This window comes from Microtus ochrogaster, chromosome 16 (assembly GCF_000317375.1).
Source record: "Microtus ochrogaster isolate Prairie Vole_2 chromosome 16, MicOch1.0, whole genome shotgun sequence".
Lineage (NCBI taxonomy): Eukaryota > Metazoa > Chordata > Mammalia > Rodentia > Cricetidae > Microtus > Microtus ochrogaster.
In genome coordinates, this window is record NC_022018.1 from 28,854,424 (window position 1) to 28,872,368 (window position 17,945).

General features: G+C 41.3%; 1 protein-coding gene across 1 annotated transcript in view; it reads left to right on the top strand.

Annotated features, from left to right (window-relative positions):
* Positions 1 to 4,940: 4,940 nt before the first annotated feature.
* Gdi2 (GDP dissociation inhibitor 2) overlaps positions 4,941 to 17,945 on the top strand; it is a 22,777-nt gene continuing 9,772 nt past the window's right edge. Inside the window, exons 1-4 of the mRNA XM_005354902.3 lie at positions 4,941 to 5,162; positions 12,794 to 12,901; positions 15,137 to 15,236; positions 17,165 to 17,299. Coding sequence (XP_005354959.1) covers positions 5,118 to 5,162; positions 12,794 to 12,901; positions 15,137 to 15,236; positions 17,165 to 17,299 — 388 coding nt within the window. The 5' untranslated portion in view covers positions 4,941 to 5,117. The remainder of the gene's footprint in view (positions 5,163 to 12,793; positions 12,902 to 15,136; positions 15,237 to 17,164; positions 17,300 to 17,945) is intronic.

The following is a 17,945-nucleotide window of genomic DNA, read 5'->3' on the forward strand; positions in this document are numbered from 1 at the left end:
GTTTAAGGGGCAAAGTTCCAGTGTCTGTCCCCTCCAGTGGCTACATGGCATCTCTCTGACTCTGCCTACTTTCTCCTAGCATTCAGCTTAGTTTTCCCACCTAACTCTATTCTGCCCTGCTACAGGACCAAAGCAGCTTTATTCATTAACAACTTAATGAAAAACAAAACAAAACCAAACAAAAACACCTTCCAAACCTTAATGATTTGGTCTTCCTGAGGAGCACTGGGAACAAGTTTAGCATTTCCAGTGGTTGCTATTCCATCAGACAGTGTGGGAAATTGGTTAGTCTAAGCAATTAACTGCAAAAGTAGTTTGTGAGTATTTGGTTTGCTAAACCTATAATTTCCTTAATGGGAAGGTAATAAAAAACTTTTGGTGATCCAGCCCATGTGACAGACCCTTTGGACACTTAGAGATGGACTGCAGTCGTAACCCTAAGGCCATCCAGTATGTACCTGTAAGTTTGTATGTTTTCAGGACGGAGGTTTTCTCAGGTAGAAAAGTGATGATATATTATTAACTTAAAAATTCTAGAAAATGTTTGTTTTTGAGACACCCCCCTCCCAAAAAATGTTTAGTGATAAAGGAACCAATTTCAGTGAACAAATTAAAAGGCAATTAAATCAGGTACTATGAACACCATCACATGGCCGTTTTCTAATTCTTCTAGACTATTGAAGAGGATGTATGAGATTTTGAAATTGGAACCTGGTATAGTAATGCCACTGGGGGGAAAGAGGGGTAGAGGCAGGAGGATTGAAAATTTAAGGCCAGCCTTGACACCATAATGATATATAGTGAGACCATGTTTCTAAATAATACAATTTAAATTGGCAGTTAGCTGAATGAATTTATGGTGTTGGTATTGAATGGCCAGCAGATCAGCTCCCAGTGAAAGCAGTTTGATCTCTGATAGTTTGGGAACGTCTATACCTTTAATAGAGCCTCATGTATTTCCCACTCTGGTATCAAACCATTGTTAGGTTTTAGTGCATTATGCCAGAGTCTATTTCCATCAGGTAAAAGATTTTTAGAATTTGCCAGGTCTTCAGAAAATGATATCAGAGAAAGGCTACATTTCTGATTGGGAAGAAACCTGCCAAGTTCTTTTTAAAGACAGGGACTCATGTATCCCAGGTTGGCCTGGATCTTGCTATGTAGCAGATGACTTTTAACTCCTAATCTTCTTGCCTCCATCTATCGAACGCTAGGATTATAGGTACTAATCACCACGAACAGCCTGATTCCAGGTTCTGTTTACATGTGTGTTCATGTAGGTGACTGCATTTACAGAATGTGCCTGTGGGAGCCAGAGTTCAACCTCAATTGCCATTCCTCAGGAGCGATCTTATTCTCTAAGACACAGTCTCACTGGGACCTGGGGCTTATGGATTCGAGTAGACAGGTTAGCCAGTGAGCCCCAGGGACCTGCTCGCCTCCACCTCTCCACTGCTGGAATTATAAACCCAAGATACCACATGATGCGTGCTCTGGGGATTAACTCACCAATTAACCAATTGAACCACCCCTCAGTCCTCAACACCACTTTCTTATGCATTGGAGCCGAGTCTCAGAGCCTTAAATTTTGTGTTCAAATCTCTCAAGTCACAAGGGCTCCTCCAGACACTTAAAACTATACAATTGCTGGAGACTTTAAGTTAAACCTAAAACAACCCTTCAGAGGCAGACAGATCTAAACTACTGTTGTATAGAAGCATTCTCCAAGCTAAACTGCCACCATCTTCAGTTCAGCTGTGCCTGCTTGCCAGAGATCATAACAGGTGGGCTTGCTGACTGCTGGCATTTCCTCTTGGAGGGAGGAAGGAGGTGGAGAGGGCTGTGGGACCTTCATCTGAATAGCCAGCTACCCTTCCCATCCAGATGTATGCAATTTTGCCCCTAATTGTACATGAGGGGCAGGTAGGAGAAGGCAAGAGGGGTGTCTTCTGAGAAGAGCTAGGGTATATAGGTGGAGAAGGATGAGGGGAAGGGACACTAACTACACGATAAAGTGTGGGGGTTTGTGGTCTTTAAGCTGGGTGTCAACTTTCCAGTGTTCCCCAAACCCCTCACTCACTTCTCTGAAGGGAAAGCCTAATAAGCTCGATGATTGACCAGAGCAAACTATGGAATTACACTTTGGTTTGCCCTTAGGACTCACAGGAGTGGGTAGGTGTTTACAGCTCCTCTTGGGAAAGAATTTTAGCAATACTCAGTAGTTTTGAAGGTTTTCTTTTAGATTTTGAAATTCTCCTGTGATGACTGAGCGCTCTGCCTCATAGCATGGAGGAAAGCTGCTATGCATGCAGGCCTGGTTGGTCAGTTTTATCTTATAAGGCATGTCTGCCTGTCTTCAAGGGGAAAAGACAACTGTGCAAAGGGTTTAGAAGAATCAGAGTATTTAGATAAAGGGAATGGTCAAGGTTTAAAGTACAGTCCTGAGTTTGCTGCTCAGACTTTTTGTTTCCAAAGAAAACTTTAAGGAGGCAACTTCTGATTCTCCTTTTCACTTTTACTTGTTACTATGGCAAGCACATGCCTGTGACCCTGCACATGTGGGTGAGTGGAGGCCAGGCGACAACGGGGAGTTCTTTCCTTCCACCTTGGTGGCTTCTGGGCAGTGAAGTCCGATTGTCACACCTTTGCAGCAAGCGCTTTTACATGCCTTATCAGCTCACAGCTTCTGATTTATTTAGATCCTTCTACATACTAACTAAAAACCTAACATTGCTTAGGCAGGGAACCTTAAAAGAATTCTTTTTTGTGGTGCTAGGCAACAAACTGGCATTCCAACCAACCAGGCTAGGGCTTTGAGCATGCTAGGAACTGCTCTACTGAGCTACATCCCTTCCATTTTTCAGGGTTGTTGATGACCATTTTTTGTTTCTTTCCCCCCAAGTATGCTTTGAAAACAGTTCTCTCCAACCTAAAACCTTTTCTATTGTGGTTATTGCTTTTCCAAGATGTTTGTTTAGATTAACTATGTCCTTCCAAATTATACATAGTCTGGGCTCATGATTTTAATACAGGAACTTTAGTTGGAGTACAAGAAAGTAGAGTCCTGAACTTCTTGAATTGGAAAGAGCTTTTGTAAAGAATTATCTCTGGCCGGGCGATGGTGGCTCACGCCTTTAATCCCAGCACTCGGGAGGCAGAGACAGGTGGATCTCTGTGAGTTCGAGACCAGCCTGGTCTACAGAGCTAGTTCCAGGACAGGCTCCAAAGCCACAGAGAAACCCTGTCTCGAAAAACAAACAAACAAAAAACAACAACAACAACAAAAAAAGAATTATCATCTCTTCTCAAATAAAAAGTTTAATTAAGTATTTGCTTGATCAGGCAGTGGTGGCATATGCTTTTAATCTCAGCCCTCAGGAGGCAGAGGCAGGTGGATCTCTGTGAGTTTGAGGCCAGCCTGGTCTACAAGAGCTAGTTCTAGGACAGGCTCCAAAGCTACAGAGAAACCCTGACTTGAAACAAACAAAAATATTTGCTCAAGGCCATTAAATCAATCCAATCCTCTTAACTGTACATTCCAATATGACTTTTTTTTTTCTTTCCCCGAGCTGAAGACTGAACCCAGGGCCTTGGGCTTGCTAGGCAAGAGCTCTACCACTGAGCTAAGTCCCCAATCCCCAGTATGACTCTTAACATAGTTCTGATACTAACCCAGCAAACAGATGAGACTACTTAACTGACTCATTTAGTAAAATGTGAGGGTAAGGGAAGGACGATGAAAGTTGGCTGAAGCCTGGTGGTGGCGCACGCCTTTAATCTCAGCAATCGGGAGGCAAAGGCAGATGGATCTCTGAGTTCGAGGCCAGCCTGGCCTACAGAGCTAGTTCCAGGACAGCCAGAGTTGTTACACAGAGAAACCCTGTCTTGAAAAACCAAATAAATAAATAAATAAATAAATAAATAAATAAATAAATAAAATGTTGGCTGAGAATAAGTATGGTGGTTTCAAAACCAGTGGAGCTTGAAATCCTGGGGATTGCTTTACTGGGGATTAGTGGAAGGTCTACTTTGGATTCTGACAGCTCTGCCTGTCAAAAACCCTCATATTATAAAATTTAACAAAGTTTAACGAAGAACAGGATCTAGAACCAAGTAGCATCCCAATGATGGTTCAGAACACCCACCTCCAGTGTGGTGAACTGTAATTAGGGATAGAAACAGAGTAAACATACAAAATTACCTCAACAGTGCAATTCGGCATTTGCCTTTTATGGGCACACTTTGGCAGCCTTCAGCCTGGGCTGAGTCCAGTTGCTTGGTTATCACGGTATATACTTTATAACCTGCTTTGCATCTCAAGCTAGAGTGCAGACCGTTATATCGGAAGGTCACTCTGGACCCAATTTTACCTTTAAAATATGGATACCAGCTTAGAAGAGATTTTTTTCGAACAGAACCACCCAATTTTAAAACAGGGTACGCAGGAATCCTAAGCTCTTCCCTGCCCTGCGGGCAGGGGCAGGAGCCAAGCTGCAGAGGCAACGCGGCTGCCAACCTTCCAAGAGGATGATGCTCTCACGAATTGGCCCCTAATGCATCAGCCGGTGCACATCCCACTCCAGACCCCAAGGGCGGAGTTCGGGCTCCTGGGACTGAGCACTAGAGAGCCACACCGCGGGAGTCAGGCACGTGGTCGCCCAGCCGCAGTTTCCGCCCTGTTCCTTCCATTCAACTATAGCCCAGGCCTCGCGTGTCGCCGCCCAAACCACTGTGCCACAAGACGGGTGGAAACACCGGAAGCCAAGATGGCAGCTTTCCGCCCTTCTCTCGCGAGAGGAGCGGAGAGAGGAAGGTGGGACGAGCAGGAAATGCACCAATGAGAGGGCAGGCCGTGCGCGACTGACGGCTCCGTTGGCCTCTCGCACGCCCCTCCCTGACTGCGGCGCTCGCTCAGCGCTCCCCGCGCTCTCCCCGCCTTCCCTCCCTCCCCGCCCGGCTCTTCTCTTCCCGTTGAGGTGGCGCCGGCCTCGCCTCCTCGTCAGCTTCGCTTTTCCTCTCCTCGAGTCTTCCCTTTTCCCCGGGGCCCAGAGCGGCCAGACTTCTCATTTCTTTCTCTACGGTGGCCCAGAGCCCCTGCGTGCGCTCCTTCCCCCGCCATGAATGAGGAATACGATGTGATCGTGCTTGGCACCGGCCTGACGGTGAGCTGTGGTGGAAGGCGGGGAGACGTGTCCGTCCGGCCTCTACCGGGCCCGGGGCAGAGGGCGGGTCCCTTCGGTGGACACTGAGCTAGCTCCGCCCGCGCCCTAACAGCCGGTGTCTGCACTCCCTTGGGGACCGTCCATCTCCCCCACCCCCCAATCCGTCTTGTGTCTGGGGAGGGAGGTCATGGCTTGTTGGGATGCACTGATTTGAAGGCGCCGAGTGTTAGGAAAAACCAGGATGTGGAGCTTGGGACGGGTGTCTGGGAAGCTAGCCCATTGGGAAGTTGAGGACAGAATCGCCGGACAGCTGGAGAGAAACAGCTTCGTCCTTCTGCAGGAAGGAAGAGGAAAGGGAAAACAGCGTGTGCGCCTTCCTTCCACTTCCCTTTTGGGTGGATGACCTCTCCCGATTGGAAGCAGGCAAGCCCTGCACGGAGCGGGAGGGAGTCGCAGCTGGCGCTTGCATTTCCTAAGTGACCAGCAGAAGTGACTGCTTAGCTAGTCAGTTGGCTGGGAAGGCCAGGCAGAAGGATATCGCTGGTCGGTAATTGTCCTAGAGTCTGGCCAACTGAAGTTTCTAGAGAAAATAATGACACGAGTTTCTTAAAGAAAGAAAGAAACCCTTACGTATTCCTTTGGCGTCCTCTCTCCTCTCATCCTCTCAGTTGAATGGGAAATGAATTGTCTATTAAGTACTTTCACCCCGGGCCCTTGCCGTGTTTCCCTTTTGTGTGGTTTATTGCATGCTACCAGTTTCTTAGTGTTTTCCTTTCAGAAATGGATTGAGGAGGGGAGGCTAATTTCTCTGTACTACATTGCAGGCAGGTTAGAAGGTAACTGTGCAGCGTGAATGTACTGACAATATATAAATATAAGTCAGTACCTAGTGCTGTAGTATATTTATGTTTGTGGATATCTGACTACTTTGAGTTGTTTAGATGATCTGCAAAAAACGTAGACAAATTTCTGTATCTTGTGTTTTTTTTTTTTCTTGACTTGTTTAAGAAAACAGCGGACCATTTGCCAAAAGAAATTGCAGAGAGAACCGATCATTTTGACTATCACTTTGGATGCGTGTGAAATTATGACTGGGTTATTTCATGCATCCCGTACAAATGCCTGAGTCATTTAATAAAAGCCACGGCTTTCAAATTTGTTGAAATGCATTGAAATCTTTTGATCAAAAAAATTTTTTTAGATAAAATACTCTGAAATAACTGTTTTAGAGAAAACCTTCAAGATTTTTATATCACTTTTTTTTTTTACTTTTAGGAAAAGCTTATTTTTCTCTTTATAGTGATTAGTGAAGCTTGCTAAAGAAGGTTATTTTATTTTGGACAAGGTCTCACTATGTAGCCTTGAATGCCTGGAACTCAGAGCTCTGTCTATCCCTGCCTCCTGGGTATTGGTATTAAAGGCAAGGCCAAAATGTCCTGCTCATGGGGCAGTGGTGGTGCATGCCTTTAATCCAGCACTCAGGAGTCAGGGGCAGGCGGGTCTCTGTAAGTTTGAGGCCAGTCTGGTCTACAGAGCCAGTTACAAGACAGGCTCCATAGATACTGAGAAACCCTGGCTCGGGGAAAAATAAACCCAACCAACCAACCAAACAAAAAAGTCCTGCTTAAGACTCAATAGACATGTACCTGCCCAGGGGTAGACTGTCAAATAGGCTCCATTGCTTATCTTGAAAGTCACTTACTTATTTTGAATGATTTGATTTTATTTCTCCCCTTCCCCTCCTTCTTCCCTTCTTTTTTTCCTAATTTCTTTTTTTGAGGCAAGGTACTTCTGTGTAGCCTTGGCTGTCCTAGAACTCCTTATGTAGATCAGGCTGGCCATAACTCAAAGAGATCTTTCTCTCTGCCTTTCCAGTGCTGGGATTAGAAGGTATGTACCCTCACACCCAGTAACTGAAGTTTTTTGAGTGTGAATTGGGAAGATGGGTGCCAAAATGAATCACTCTACCCAGGAGAGGCTGCAGGTTCTGACTTAAATGCCTAATTGGGGTTCCAAGTAGTTTGTGGTGGATTTTGCTCTCTCAGTGGTCCTGTGGCTGCCAGCATATTTTGAGAGCCAGTTATTTCCATTTTTATTGTCATTGCTAATATTTCATATTTGCCCATTAATAAGGTCAGTTGAGTATAGCTAAGTGAGTGCAGAGCTATCCTGCAAGTTCCCACCCGCCTAGTTCATAAGCATCACTATTATCAAAGATAGCACAGTCTGTTTAACAAAATAACACCCTTTATTTACATTTTCACTGAAATTGTGAATTTCTTGAGCAGTGGATACATAAGTAGCTAGAATTCTAAGAGTTTCTGTGTCTCATAGTTATGCTAACTTTCCTCCTCTGTAGACCTTAAAGGTGTATACTGGGAGGTGTTCTTTTAGAATTATATCAGTGCAGGGTGGTGACTTTAGGACCATTATTGATAGAAGCAATAATAGCTGGTGAAATCTTGATTTAGGTTAAATCTTTAAGAGACTTGCAGCCAAAATTTAAAAACTCAAATTAGAAGTAACTTTGACTATCTGTGTACACAAAACATTTGATGTCCTTCATCTTTGACTTATATTTAGTGTTGAAGATTTAAGAACCTAATAAAAAAGTACCAAGTGCTGTATAATATTGGTATGTCAAGGACTTTGAGTGCAGGGAACTTGTTACTTTTAAATAGTGTTGTGTTTTCAATGTCCCTTGATATTGGCATTGCTTTCTATCAGTTAAACTCACATTAATCCACAAGTATTAAAAATAACTTTAGTAAAGACCTTTACTTCTTTCTCTGTTAGAAATGGCAGATTCTGTGTAATTCTCTAGCATTGAGAATTGTCATTTTAAAGAACTCTAGTTTGGTTACCCTGTGGTGGTGGTGGTGGTTCACACCATTAATCCCAGCATGGTGTGTGTATATGTGTTGTATTTGCAGGCCACCTCTGAGTTTGAGGCCAGCCTGGTCTACAGAGTTTCAGGACAACCAGGGCTACACAGAAAATCCTTATCTTGGGGGTGGCGAAGGGGGACATAGAACAAAAACAAACCTATAGGTTTTTTTTTTTTTTTAAATAAAAAAGCCTTTCTAATGATGACAATGTAAGAAAAAATTTCTTGATAACTAGTATTTTTAAAGGACTAATATTTGTGCTGGAACGTAACAAAGGTATTATGATCTAGCAAGCTTTATAGGGATTCCAGCCCTCTTTGACTAGTCTTGGGCTGCTTTGCCTTTTGAGTTATTCCATCTCATTTTTGCCTCCCACCCCTTCTTTGTTGATTTGCTGGCAATTTCTGCATTTCTGTGCTTTGAGTGTGTAAGCAGACTTTTATCACATAATTGGCACACAACTCATATGGGCTTGGTAATAAATCAATGCGTTGTGCTAGAATTAGTTTATTTGAAAAGAGGAGCCAACTCTGCAGCCATTTGTGCTTCCCAAAAGCTTTTTTGTTTTCTTCACAGTAAGCCTAGAAATTATGAATAGAAACATGTATTTTGATATTTAAACAACTTTCTAAGCATATTTAAAAATTATTTTATATTGCAGAACATTCCCCTACCATTTCTCTTTATTAAAACATGATTATCAATCTGAGGTTTTGTACTTGATTTGAAAATCCTAAACTGTAATTTAAATTTGCTCACATTAGATTTAGTCTTGAAAAACTCTGCCATAGCTGTGAGAGTTGTATTCCCTGCAGTAGTGGTCATAGGACCAATGTTTCAAGTGCTTTTTTTTTTTTTTTTCTTAATTCCTATTATTCCTAGCCTAAAACTGTTTAATTTAGCTGGGCTGTGGTGGTGTACTGCCTTTAAACCCAGCTCTCGGGAGGCAGAGGCAAGCAGATTTCTGTGAGTTAAATACTGTGATGCTGAGAGAAATGATTGAAGCCGTAGTTGCATGCAGTCATCAGTTGAAAAAAAAAAAAAAAAAAAAAAAAAAGAGGATTCCAAATACATCTTTTGAAGCTCCAATGTAATACCACAAGTGGAAAATTCCGCCCTGACATCATCTAGCTGGGTGGTTGTCAAGATGCAGATTCACTAAAATTACTGTATTAAGATATTTTCAGGCTGTGTATATTCTTAGCATAAGTACAATTTATGTTCAGGTTTGGATGCCATTCCCAAGAAACCTTGCTGTGGCTTGCTTTTAATCCCAGCATTTGGGTGGCTGAGGAGGCTGGGTGAGACAGATTTCTGAATTTGAGGCCAGCTTGGTCTATCTAAAGTGTACCAGGCCAGCCAAATAAAAACAATAAAAATTCTTATGTATGCAAATATCCTAAATTGTGAAAAAAAGCAAAGATTTGAAACATCTGTTCCCAGGCATTTCAATCAGGGATTTGCAGCTTGTATTAGCCTTAGAAGATGCAAGCACTTTGTGTTTCAGATTTGCTTTTAAGCATGTTTACAGGTAAAGTCGGGTATTTGTCTGATTTGATGTCTGATTTTTGTCTCATTTCATGTCACATTAGATTTGAAAGGCTACTCTAGGTTACTATTTTAACTCACATGATAAGCTGCCATTATCTCCTTTTCTTAAAATATGTATTTATTATGTATACAGTGTTCTGCCTGCATATATGCCTGTACTCCAGAGAGGGCACCAGATCTCATTACAGATGAGCCACCATGTGTTTGCTGGGAATTAAACTCAAGACCTCTGGAGTTTGCTTAGAATGAACATTTCGCAGCAAGGTGGCAGATTGTGGCAAACCAGTAAACATAACTTGAGATCTCCTGCTTGCAGGATTAGTCAGGTTTTCAGGTAGGAAGTAATATTTTAGGCTATGCAGGCCATGTGGGCTCTGTCACAGCTATTCTGTTACTGGGAAAATAGCCACAGGCAGTGTATATACAAGCAAGCATCATGCTATACCTGTAAGATGATTTATAAAATGGGTCTGTAAGCTAGATTTGGACCTTAGGAGCCCCTGCTCTGTAGCAGGAGAGTAGATGAGTGATGCCTTCAGAAGACCACAGACAAGCATCTGCACTTTTGACGCGAGCACTTGGGAAGCAGAGTTTGAGCTCTTTGAGTTCCAGGGCAACCTGGTCTGCATACTGAGTTCAGGCCAACTAGGGATACAGATATACAGTAAGACACTGTGTCAAGAGACAGAACAACAGAAAACATGAACAAATCTTTTTTGGGGGCATATGTGTATGCACAGATTTATTCGGTGCAGGTATGTGTTATGTGTGTGAGGAAGACGAGGAAAAGCGAACTATTTCCACCTATTTTGAAGTAGGGTCTCTCACTGGCCTGGAACTCACTGAGTGTATTAGCCTGGGTAACCACTGAGGCCCAATCAGGATCTACCTGATTCTGACTCACCAGCACTGGGATTACAAGTGTATGTCACTATGCCTGACTTCTTTTCATATGGCTTTAAGGGTTCTAACTTGCATCCCTGTTCTTGGAAGGATTATGGACCACATTTTCTCCTCAGCCCATCTTTTCAACACATTTGTGTTAGACTTCAGCAGCTGACAAACAACCCAAGGGTAATTTATTTTGGCTCCTCCTTTCAGAGGCCAAGTGGCTCTAATGAGCAGAGCAGCCCACATAGTCAAAGACAGGAAGCAGAGGGAAAGAATGCTTGTACTGGTTGGCTTTCTCCTTTTCCTCCTGATTGGGATTCCCCTCTGTATGTTGTGAATATCATTGGTTAATAAAATAACTGCTTTGGGCCTATAGTAGCTTTATAGGGGAACAGAGCTAGACGGGGAAAACTAAACCAAATGCTGGGAGAAAGAAGAGCAGAGTCAGAAGCCATGTAGTCCTGCCTGAGACAGACAGATGCCGGTTGGAATCTTGCCTTGCCGGTAAGCCACAGCAATAAACAGATTACTAGAAATGGGTTCAATTAAGATGTAAAGTTAGCCAATCAAAAGTTAGGGCTAATGGACCAAGCAGTGTTTTAAATAATATAGTTCCTGTATGGTTATTTTGGTTCTGGGTTGCCGGGACAAACAAGTGGCCTCCTTACTACATCCCCCTTTTATTTCCTATGCCTGCACCATCCTTCCATGTGTAGCTGCCACATTTGGGGCAGGTCTTACCTCCATAGTTATTCACCCTCACAGACACACCTTGAGGTGTGCTTTGTCAGTATTCTAGGTGAGTCCTCTTTGTTATTTTTTTTTTAATTTTTTTTTTTTTTTTTTTTTTTTTTTTTTGTGACAGGGTTTTTTTGTGGTTTTGGAGCTTGTCCTGGCACTCGTTTTGTAGACCAGGCTGGCCTCGAACTCACAGAGATCCGCCTGCCTCTGCCTCCTGAGTGCTGGGATTAAAGGCGTGCGCCACCACCGCCTGGCTTTTTTTTTTAATTTTTGAGTCAGGGTTTCTCCGTAGCTTTTGGTTCCTGTCCTGGAATTAGCTCTTGTAGACCAGGCTGGCCTCGAACTCACAGAGATCCGCCTGCCTCTGCCTCCTGAGTGCTGGGATTAAAGGCGTGCGCCACCACCGCCTGGCTTTATGTTTTATTTTTTGAGACAGAGTTTCTCTGTGTAGCCCTGGCTATCCTAGAACTTTCTTTCTCTGTAGACCAGGCTGACCTCAAACTCATAGGAGATCCTGCCTCTGCCTCTTGGATTCTGGGATTAAAGGCATGCGCTACCACTGCCTGCCTCTGGGTGATTTTTTTTTTTTTTTAAGTATGCATTGGTGTTTTGTCTGCATGTATGTCTGTGTGGTCGTGTTGGGTTCCTTAGAACTGGAGTTACAGACAGTTGTGAACTGCCGTGTGGATGCTGGGAATTGAACCCTGGGTCCTTTAGAAGAGCAGCCAGTGTTCTTAACCATTGAGCCATTTCTCCAGGCCCTATAGGTGATTTTTTATTTTTTTGAGAAAGGGTTTCTTTGTATAACAGCTCTGGCTGTCCTGGAACTTGCTTTGGTGGACATTTTCTGCATATACTGTCAATGTTTACACTTGGACAAGTAGGGAAAGCTTTGCCATTTCCCCATATCTGTCTGAAAGGAAGTCTGCCATTTTCCAAGAGCTGGCCGTGTCAACAATACACACTGACTCAGGACTCACTCAGGGCTTCCTCCTTTCCCATACCCAACATGTATCAACTTTTAAGAGGTTCGTTTTTGAAAAATGTTTACCAAAGCTGAATAATCATAGTTCTTTCAAATAAAAGTGATTACTCATGGAACCAAGTGTCTATGTACAGCTTTTAATTGAATGGCACCAAAGATTTTTCCTTGAGCTGGAAGTGCTATCTGTCACATGCAGTGTATGAAAAGGTGCATATTTCAGATGCGCTTTTATTAAGTTAAATTTCAATGCCTCATTAAAGACCTTAATGAATGCCTGGCAGAAAAGAATAGAATGGCAGGGTGTAGTTGAAAGCCTCTGCCTTTGTTCTGTCTGACTGTGGATTTGGCCTTAATATAAATGACAGCCCAGGAAAAAGCAGTGACTGATATGTCCTGTTATTGTGAAATTAATTTTCAGCTCAGAACTCCCAAGAGTTCGAGAGAGTCTTTAAGTCTACTGGTTGTCATGTTGACTGAGTGTTTTAATTACTAAGAGTTTTCTTTTTTAACAAAGAATATATTTTAAACATGTTGTATATATGGCTTTTCTTTTAAAAATACATGTTTACCCTTAGGAATGTATCCTGTCAGGGATAATGTCAGTGAATGGAAAGAAGGTTCTTCACATGGACCAGAACCCGTACTATGGAGGAGAAAGTGCATCAATAACACCACTGGAAGATGTAAGTCTCTGTGGTCAATGTTTCTTTACATGTCGAAATTCCTTGTGAGTCTCCACTTTAGTTCTTGGAGATGATATCAATTTTGGCTTGTTACTATTACAGTTTGGGAGTGGGGGGTGAGACAGGATCTCTCTTTCTCTACCTAGTCCTGGCTCTCCTTGAGCTCACTATACACAACCAGTCTGGCTTCAAGCTAACAGAACTCCATCTGCTTCCACTTTGTAGTGCTGGGATTAAGGGCATGGCTCACCATATCTGGCAGTTTTGGTTTATTAAATTAATAAGTCTTCAACTCTGTTATTTTCAGGAGCTTCTAGTTTGGGGGTTGTAGAAAGAATGGGAAGGTTCCCTGTGTGCCCCCAGAAAGCCATCTCTCACCACCTGGCCTTATTTATTGCCTCAGTCTTTTTGTTTGTTTTGAGATAGGGTTTCTTTGTATAGCCCTGGCTGTCCTGGAACTCACTTTGTAGACCAGGCTGGCCTCCTCAGTCTCTTAAAGTCACGTATTCTTTATCCTTGTTTTCCAGATTACAAAATTGTATTTGTGGGGTTAAAAAAATCATAGCTGTGGGCTGGAGAGATGGCTTGGTGGTTAAGAGCACTAACTGCTCTTTCAAAGGACACAAGGTCAATTCCCAGTACCCACATGGCAGTTCATAACTGTCTGTAACTCAGTTCCAGAGGATTTGATACCCTCATACAGACATATATGCAGGCAAAAGGTGACACATGCCTTTAATCCCAGCACTCGGGAGGCAGAGGCAGGCCTGGTCTACAGAACAACCAGGGCTACATCGAAAAATCCTGTCTCAAACAAACAAACAAACAAAAAAGGAATGCAAATGAAAAAAAAATTAAAAAATTATAGTTGTAATTTCAAGCTTAATGATGCTTGCTCCACTATCCTTTTTCCTTTTTGGGGGGGCGGAGGGGAGAGAGGACGAGGAGTGGCCCATGATGCATGATTCATTTTATAAGTGAGTTTTTCTAAATTTATTTCTATACCTGGAGCTTTTAAATATTTACATATATGAGGATTAACACTTTGTAAAATAATGTACACTTCTTCCATGAGTATTGAAATCACTGCCCAATTATATGTAATACTTAAACCAAGAAATTTATTCTTGTCTTTAGGAACACAGAAGAGCTGAAAGAATGTTTTATTACAGTGTGGCAAAACCTCCCATCTGAATCCAGCAGTTAGCATCTTGTTGCATTTGATTGGAATTTTTTTTGTTATTGTCACTATGCTTTTTATTTTTAAATTTGACAAGGTTTTGTTATGTAGCCCTAGCTGGCTTTGAACACAAGATTCCCTGCTTCAGCTTCCAGGGTGCTAGATTATAGGTCTTCACCACTAGACCTAGCTTTCTTATGGCTTTGGAAAGCTGAAAGTAAAAAAAGACACAGTGGCACTTAACCTAAGTGTTTCACCTTCCATCTGTTAAAGATGACATTTTCTACAGTATCATAATACTACTACATGTATGAAGATGAGCAATATTTAGACTATATTCAGATTTCCAATAACTCAGAGAGTGATAGTTCTTGAGTAGGCTTCTTTTTAAAATCAGGGTTAACTAAAGGCTTAAGTAGTGTATGTGTTTCTTCTCTGTCCTCTTAATCTACAGTTCTCACTGCCTTTCTCCTCTCTGTTTGTCTTTGGAGAAGTACAGGCTACTAGTTTGAAATTGTTGATTACTTCGTACTGTATTGTGCTTGGAGGCACTCATTGGAGGTGAATGTGTGCTTAGTATTCTTTGATGGTGGTAGCCATTGGTACATTTGTGTGCTTATGTTCACACTTATCAAAGTGTTTACATTGTATGTACAATTTTTATACATCAGTTATATTTCAGTAAAGCCTAAAACCTTCAAGTTAACAAGAACGAGTTTTAGCTATCTTTTCTAGATTTGAAGTATTTAACTTGTGTAACTAGAGAAGCAACATTAGGGGGAAATGAGTTTAAATGCTTCTATGATAAATGGGACTTTTCCAGTTCTGGTTTATATTAGCATTCATGAGTTAAATACTGTATTTAACTATATAATATATTGAGACCTAAAAGTCTTATATGACAGATAAATGTTTTAGCTGACTAAAATTAAAATGCTTTGTACTTTGTCTCTTGTAGTTGTGCTATACCTCAGCCTCTCAATCCAAGAATTATTGATGTTTTAGTGAAAATTTCATCTTGTTACATAATTGATATTTTTTTTTTCTACTTTTAGTTATACAAAAGATTTAAGTTACCAGGACAACCACCAGCATCAATGGGGAGAGGACGAGACTGGAATGTTGACTTAATTCCCAAGTTCCTTATGGCCAACGGTAAAGAATTGTAACATCATTTATGGCAGTGTCTAGAATCTGGTTTGGAAGTAGAGAATATTACTCCAGGTCTAAGGCCCTGGGCAATTTGTTAATGTTAACAGTATGTTTAGTAATATGTTCCATTAAAAGGTCTGGTGTCAAGTTAAGAATGGAGGAAAGGGGATATAGTAGATAGCTCTGGAAAGAAAGTTATGATGTGGCACAGTGTGTACCAAAATTGAAGATTTTGTAATATATGTATAAATTTTGTAAAATATTATAGGCATTTCACACAAAAACATTTGTTGCAATTCTGGTGTGGTATTGTACAAACTAAAATTCTAAATATAATACCATTGTAAGTACCTGTGAGAGACCTTCTTAATGTATAGGCAGTGAGCTAGATGAACTTGAGTTATTTTTGTTTTGCTTTATTTTTTGAGATAGGGTTTCTCTATGTAACATCTGACTCTCCTGGAACTTGCTCTGTAGACCAGGCTGGCCTCGAACTCACAGAGATCCACCTGCCTCTGCCTCCCGATTAAAGGCGTGTGTCACCACTGCCTGTGAACCTGAGTCTTAAGTGGTCTTTTAAAGATTTTTCTAGTGTGCAAGCTTTTGAGAATACCTAGTCACTAATTTTTTAGAGGACTGGAATATCTTTTAAATGTTATGCTTATTGGTGAATTGGCATATTTTCTGTGAAGTTGTGTTCTTGCAGTGAACTCCTTATAGTATCACCCCTCTAAGACACAGGAGCAGCCTTGGTAATCTGTGACTTTGCTGCATGATTCTGTGGCATGTGTTTTCTGTACAAAAAATTTCATTGGTCTTTTCGGTTTAGTTTTTATTGGGATCTTACTATGTTTAATATGCTTATTATTTTCTTTTTACCACTAGATTATAAGAATATCAGCATTTGCTTTTAGTGATTTTTTTTTTTTGTTTGTTTGTTTGTTTCGAAGCAGAGGCAGGCAGGTCATTGTGAGTTTGAGTCCAGCCTGGTCTACAGAGTGAGTTCTAAAACAGGCTCCAAAGCTACACAGAGAAATCCTATCTCAAAAAACAACAACAACAAAAAACTTGTACCCTTTCAAAGAGGGCTTTCATTGTTTTCATTTTGATTTGAATTTTTATTCTATTGAACTCCTGCACTTTGTTGTTGTTTTGAAACATGGTCTTTCTTCAGTGTAGCCCAGATGATATGGAACACTGAATCAATCCTTCAGCTTTCTGAGTTAGATTGGTGTGCCATGTCCAGCTGTATTAAATTCTTAGTAATGAATCTTAATATTGGGGCCAGTTAATAGAATTGTTCAATGTACTTTAATCTTTGCTGCGTAAGTATCTCTTTATACTTTATTTCATAATTTTTTTTTTTTTTTTGGTTCTGGAGTTTGAATACAGGATTGCATACATACTAGACAAATGAATTATGTTCCCAAGCCCTGACTTGAACAAAGATGTGACTACGAGCTTTAATTCTGGTCTCACAAGAAATTTGGCTGATATGGGCCCATATCCCTCCTTTGGCTTTTAGGCAATGATATTCCTAATTGTAGTCCTTTCTCTATCTGATGTTGATATTCTCAAATATAAGTTGACTTAGAAATTGCAATATTTGGAATTGTCTATGATATAGAACAGTAAAGTAGCCTGAATCCATGTGCAGGAAAACAGGCCGCTTCTCACTGCTAGCACACATTTCATGGCCTTTGCAGACCCAAGCTGGTGAGCTGCATTAGCTTAGGAGTTGTAACATTAACCTTAAACATGTGCTTGAGGTGTGTGTTCTAGTCGCACCATTAAAAGTGTTGCTTTGGGGCTTCTTGGTAAGAGTTGTTATACAATGTTAGGGAAAAAAATGGGCACCTTTGGTAGCAGTTTCTGCTAATTTTTATTGGTAGTAAGGTTTGGGTGACAGCTTGTATTATGTGACTTTTTAGGTCAGTTGGTGAAGATGCTGCTTTACACGGAGGTCACTCGCTATATGGATTTCAAAGTGATTGAAGGGAGCTTTGTGTATAAGGGGGGGAAAATCTACAAGGTTCCTTCCACTGAAGCAGAAGCCCTGGCATCTAGTAAGTAATTCTCATTTTATTTATCAGAATGATGAGGTTTTTATTGTGAAAAGGAGTCTCAGAAACCCATTTATCTGGTCAAGAAATAGTTATTGATTTCCAGTTATGTGCACTGAAAATTTCCAGGCACTGTTTAGGCACTTAGGCATACATTATTTACCTTTAATGTTCTATTCTGTTTAGGAGAGGAGGGGAACTCAGCTTTATCTTACTACTGTATGTTATTATAGGAGTACTGACTAAGAAAGAGCTTTGAGTTTATATACTGCTTTCTATGTTTCTGTCTCCCCCCCCCTCTCTCTGTTCCTCTTTCTCTGTTTCTCTTTGTCTCTGTCTCTCTCTCTGCACACACTTTTTTTTTTAAAATATTAATTTACTATTTTTAGACAAGATATGTCCCACCATTGCCAGTGAATTTCTTTTAAAGATATTTCATTCTTATTTTGTATGATGATTTGCCTGTATATATGTGTATACCACATGCTTACCTAGTGCCCATGGAGGCCAGAAGGTGCAGGCATTACAGATGGTTGGTGAGCCACCATGGGGGTGCTTGGAACTGAACCTGAATCCTCTGCAAGTGCTCCTAACTGCTGAACCATGTCTTTGGCCCTGCTTATAGCCGTTTTTTTTTTTTTTTTTTTTT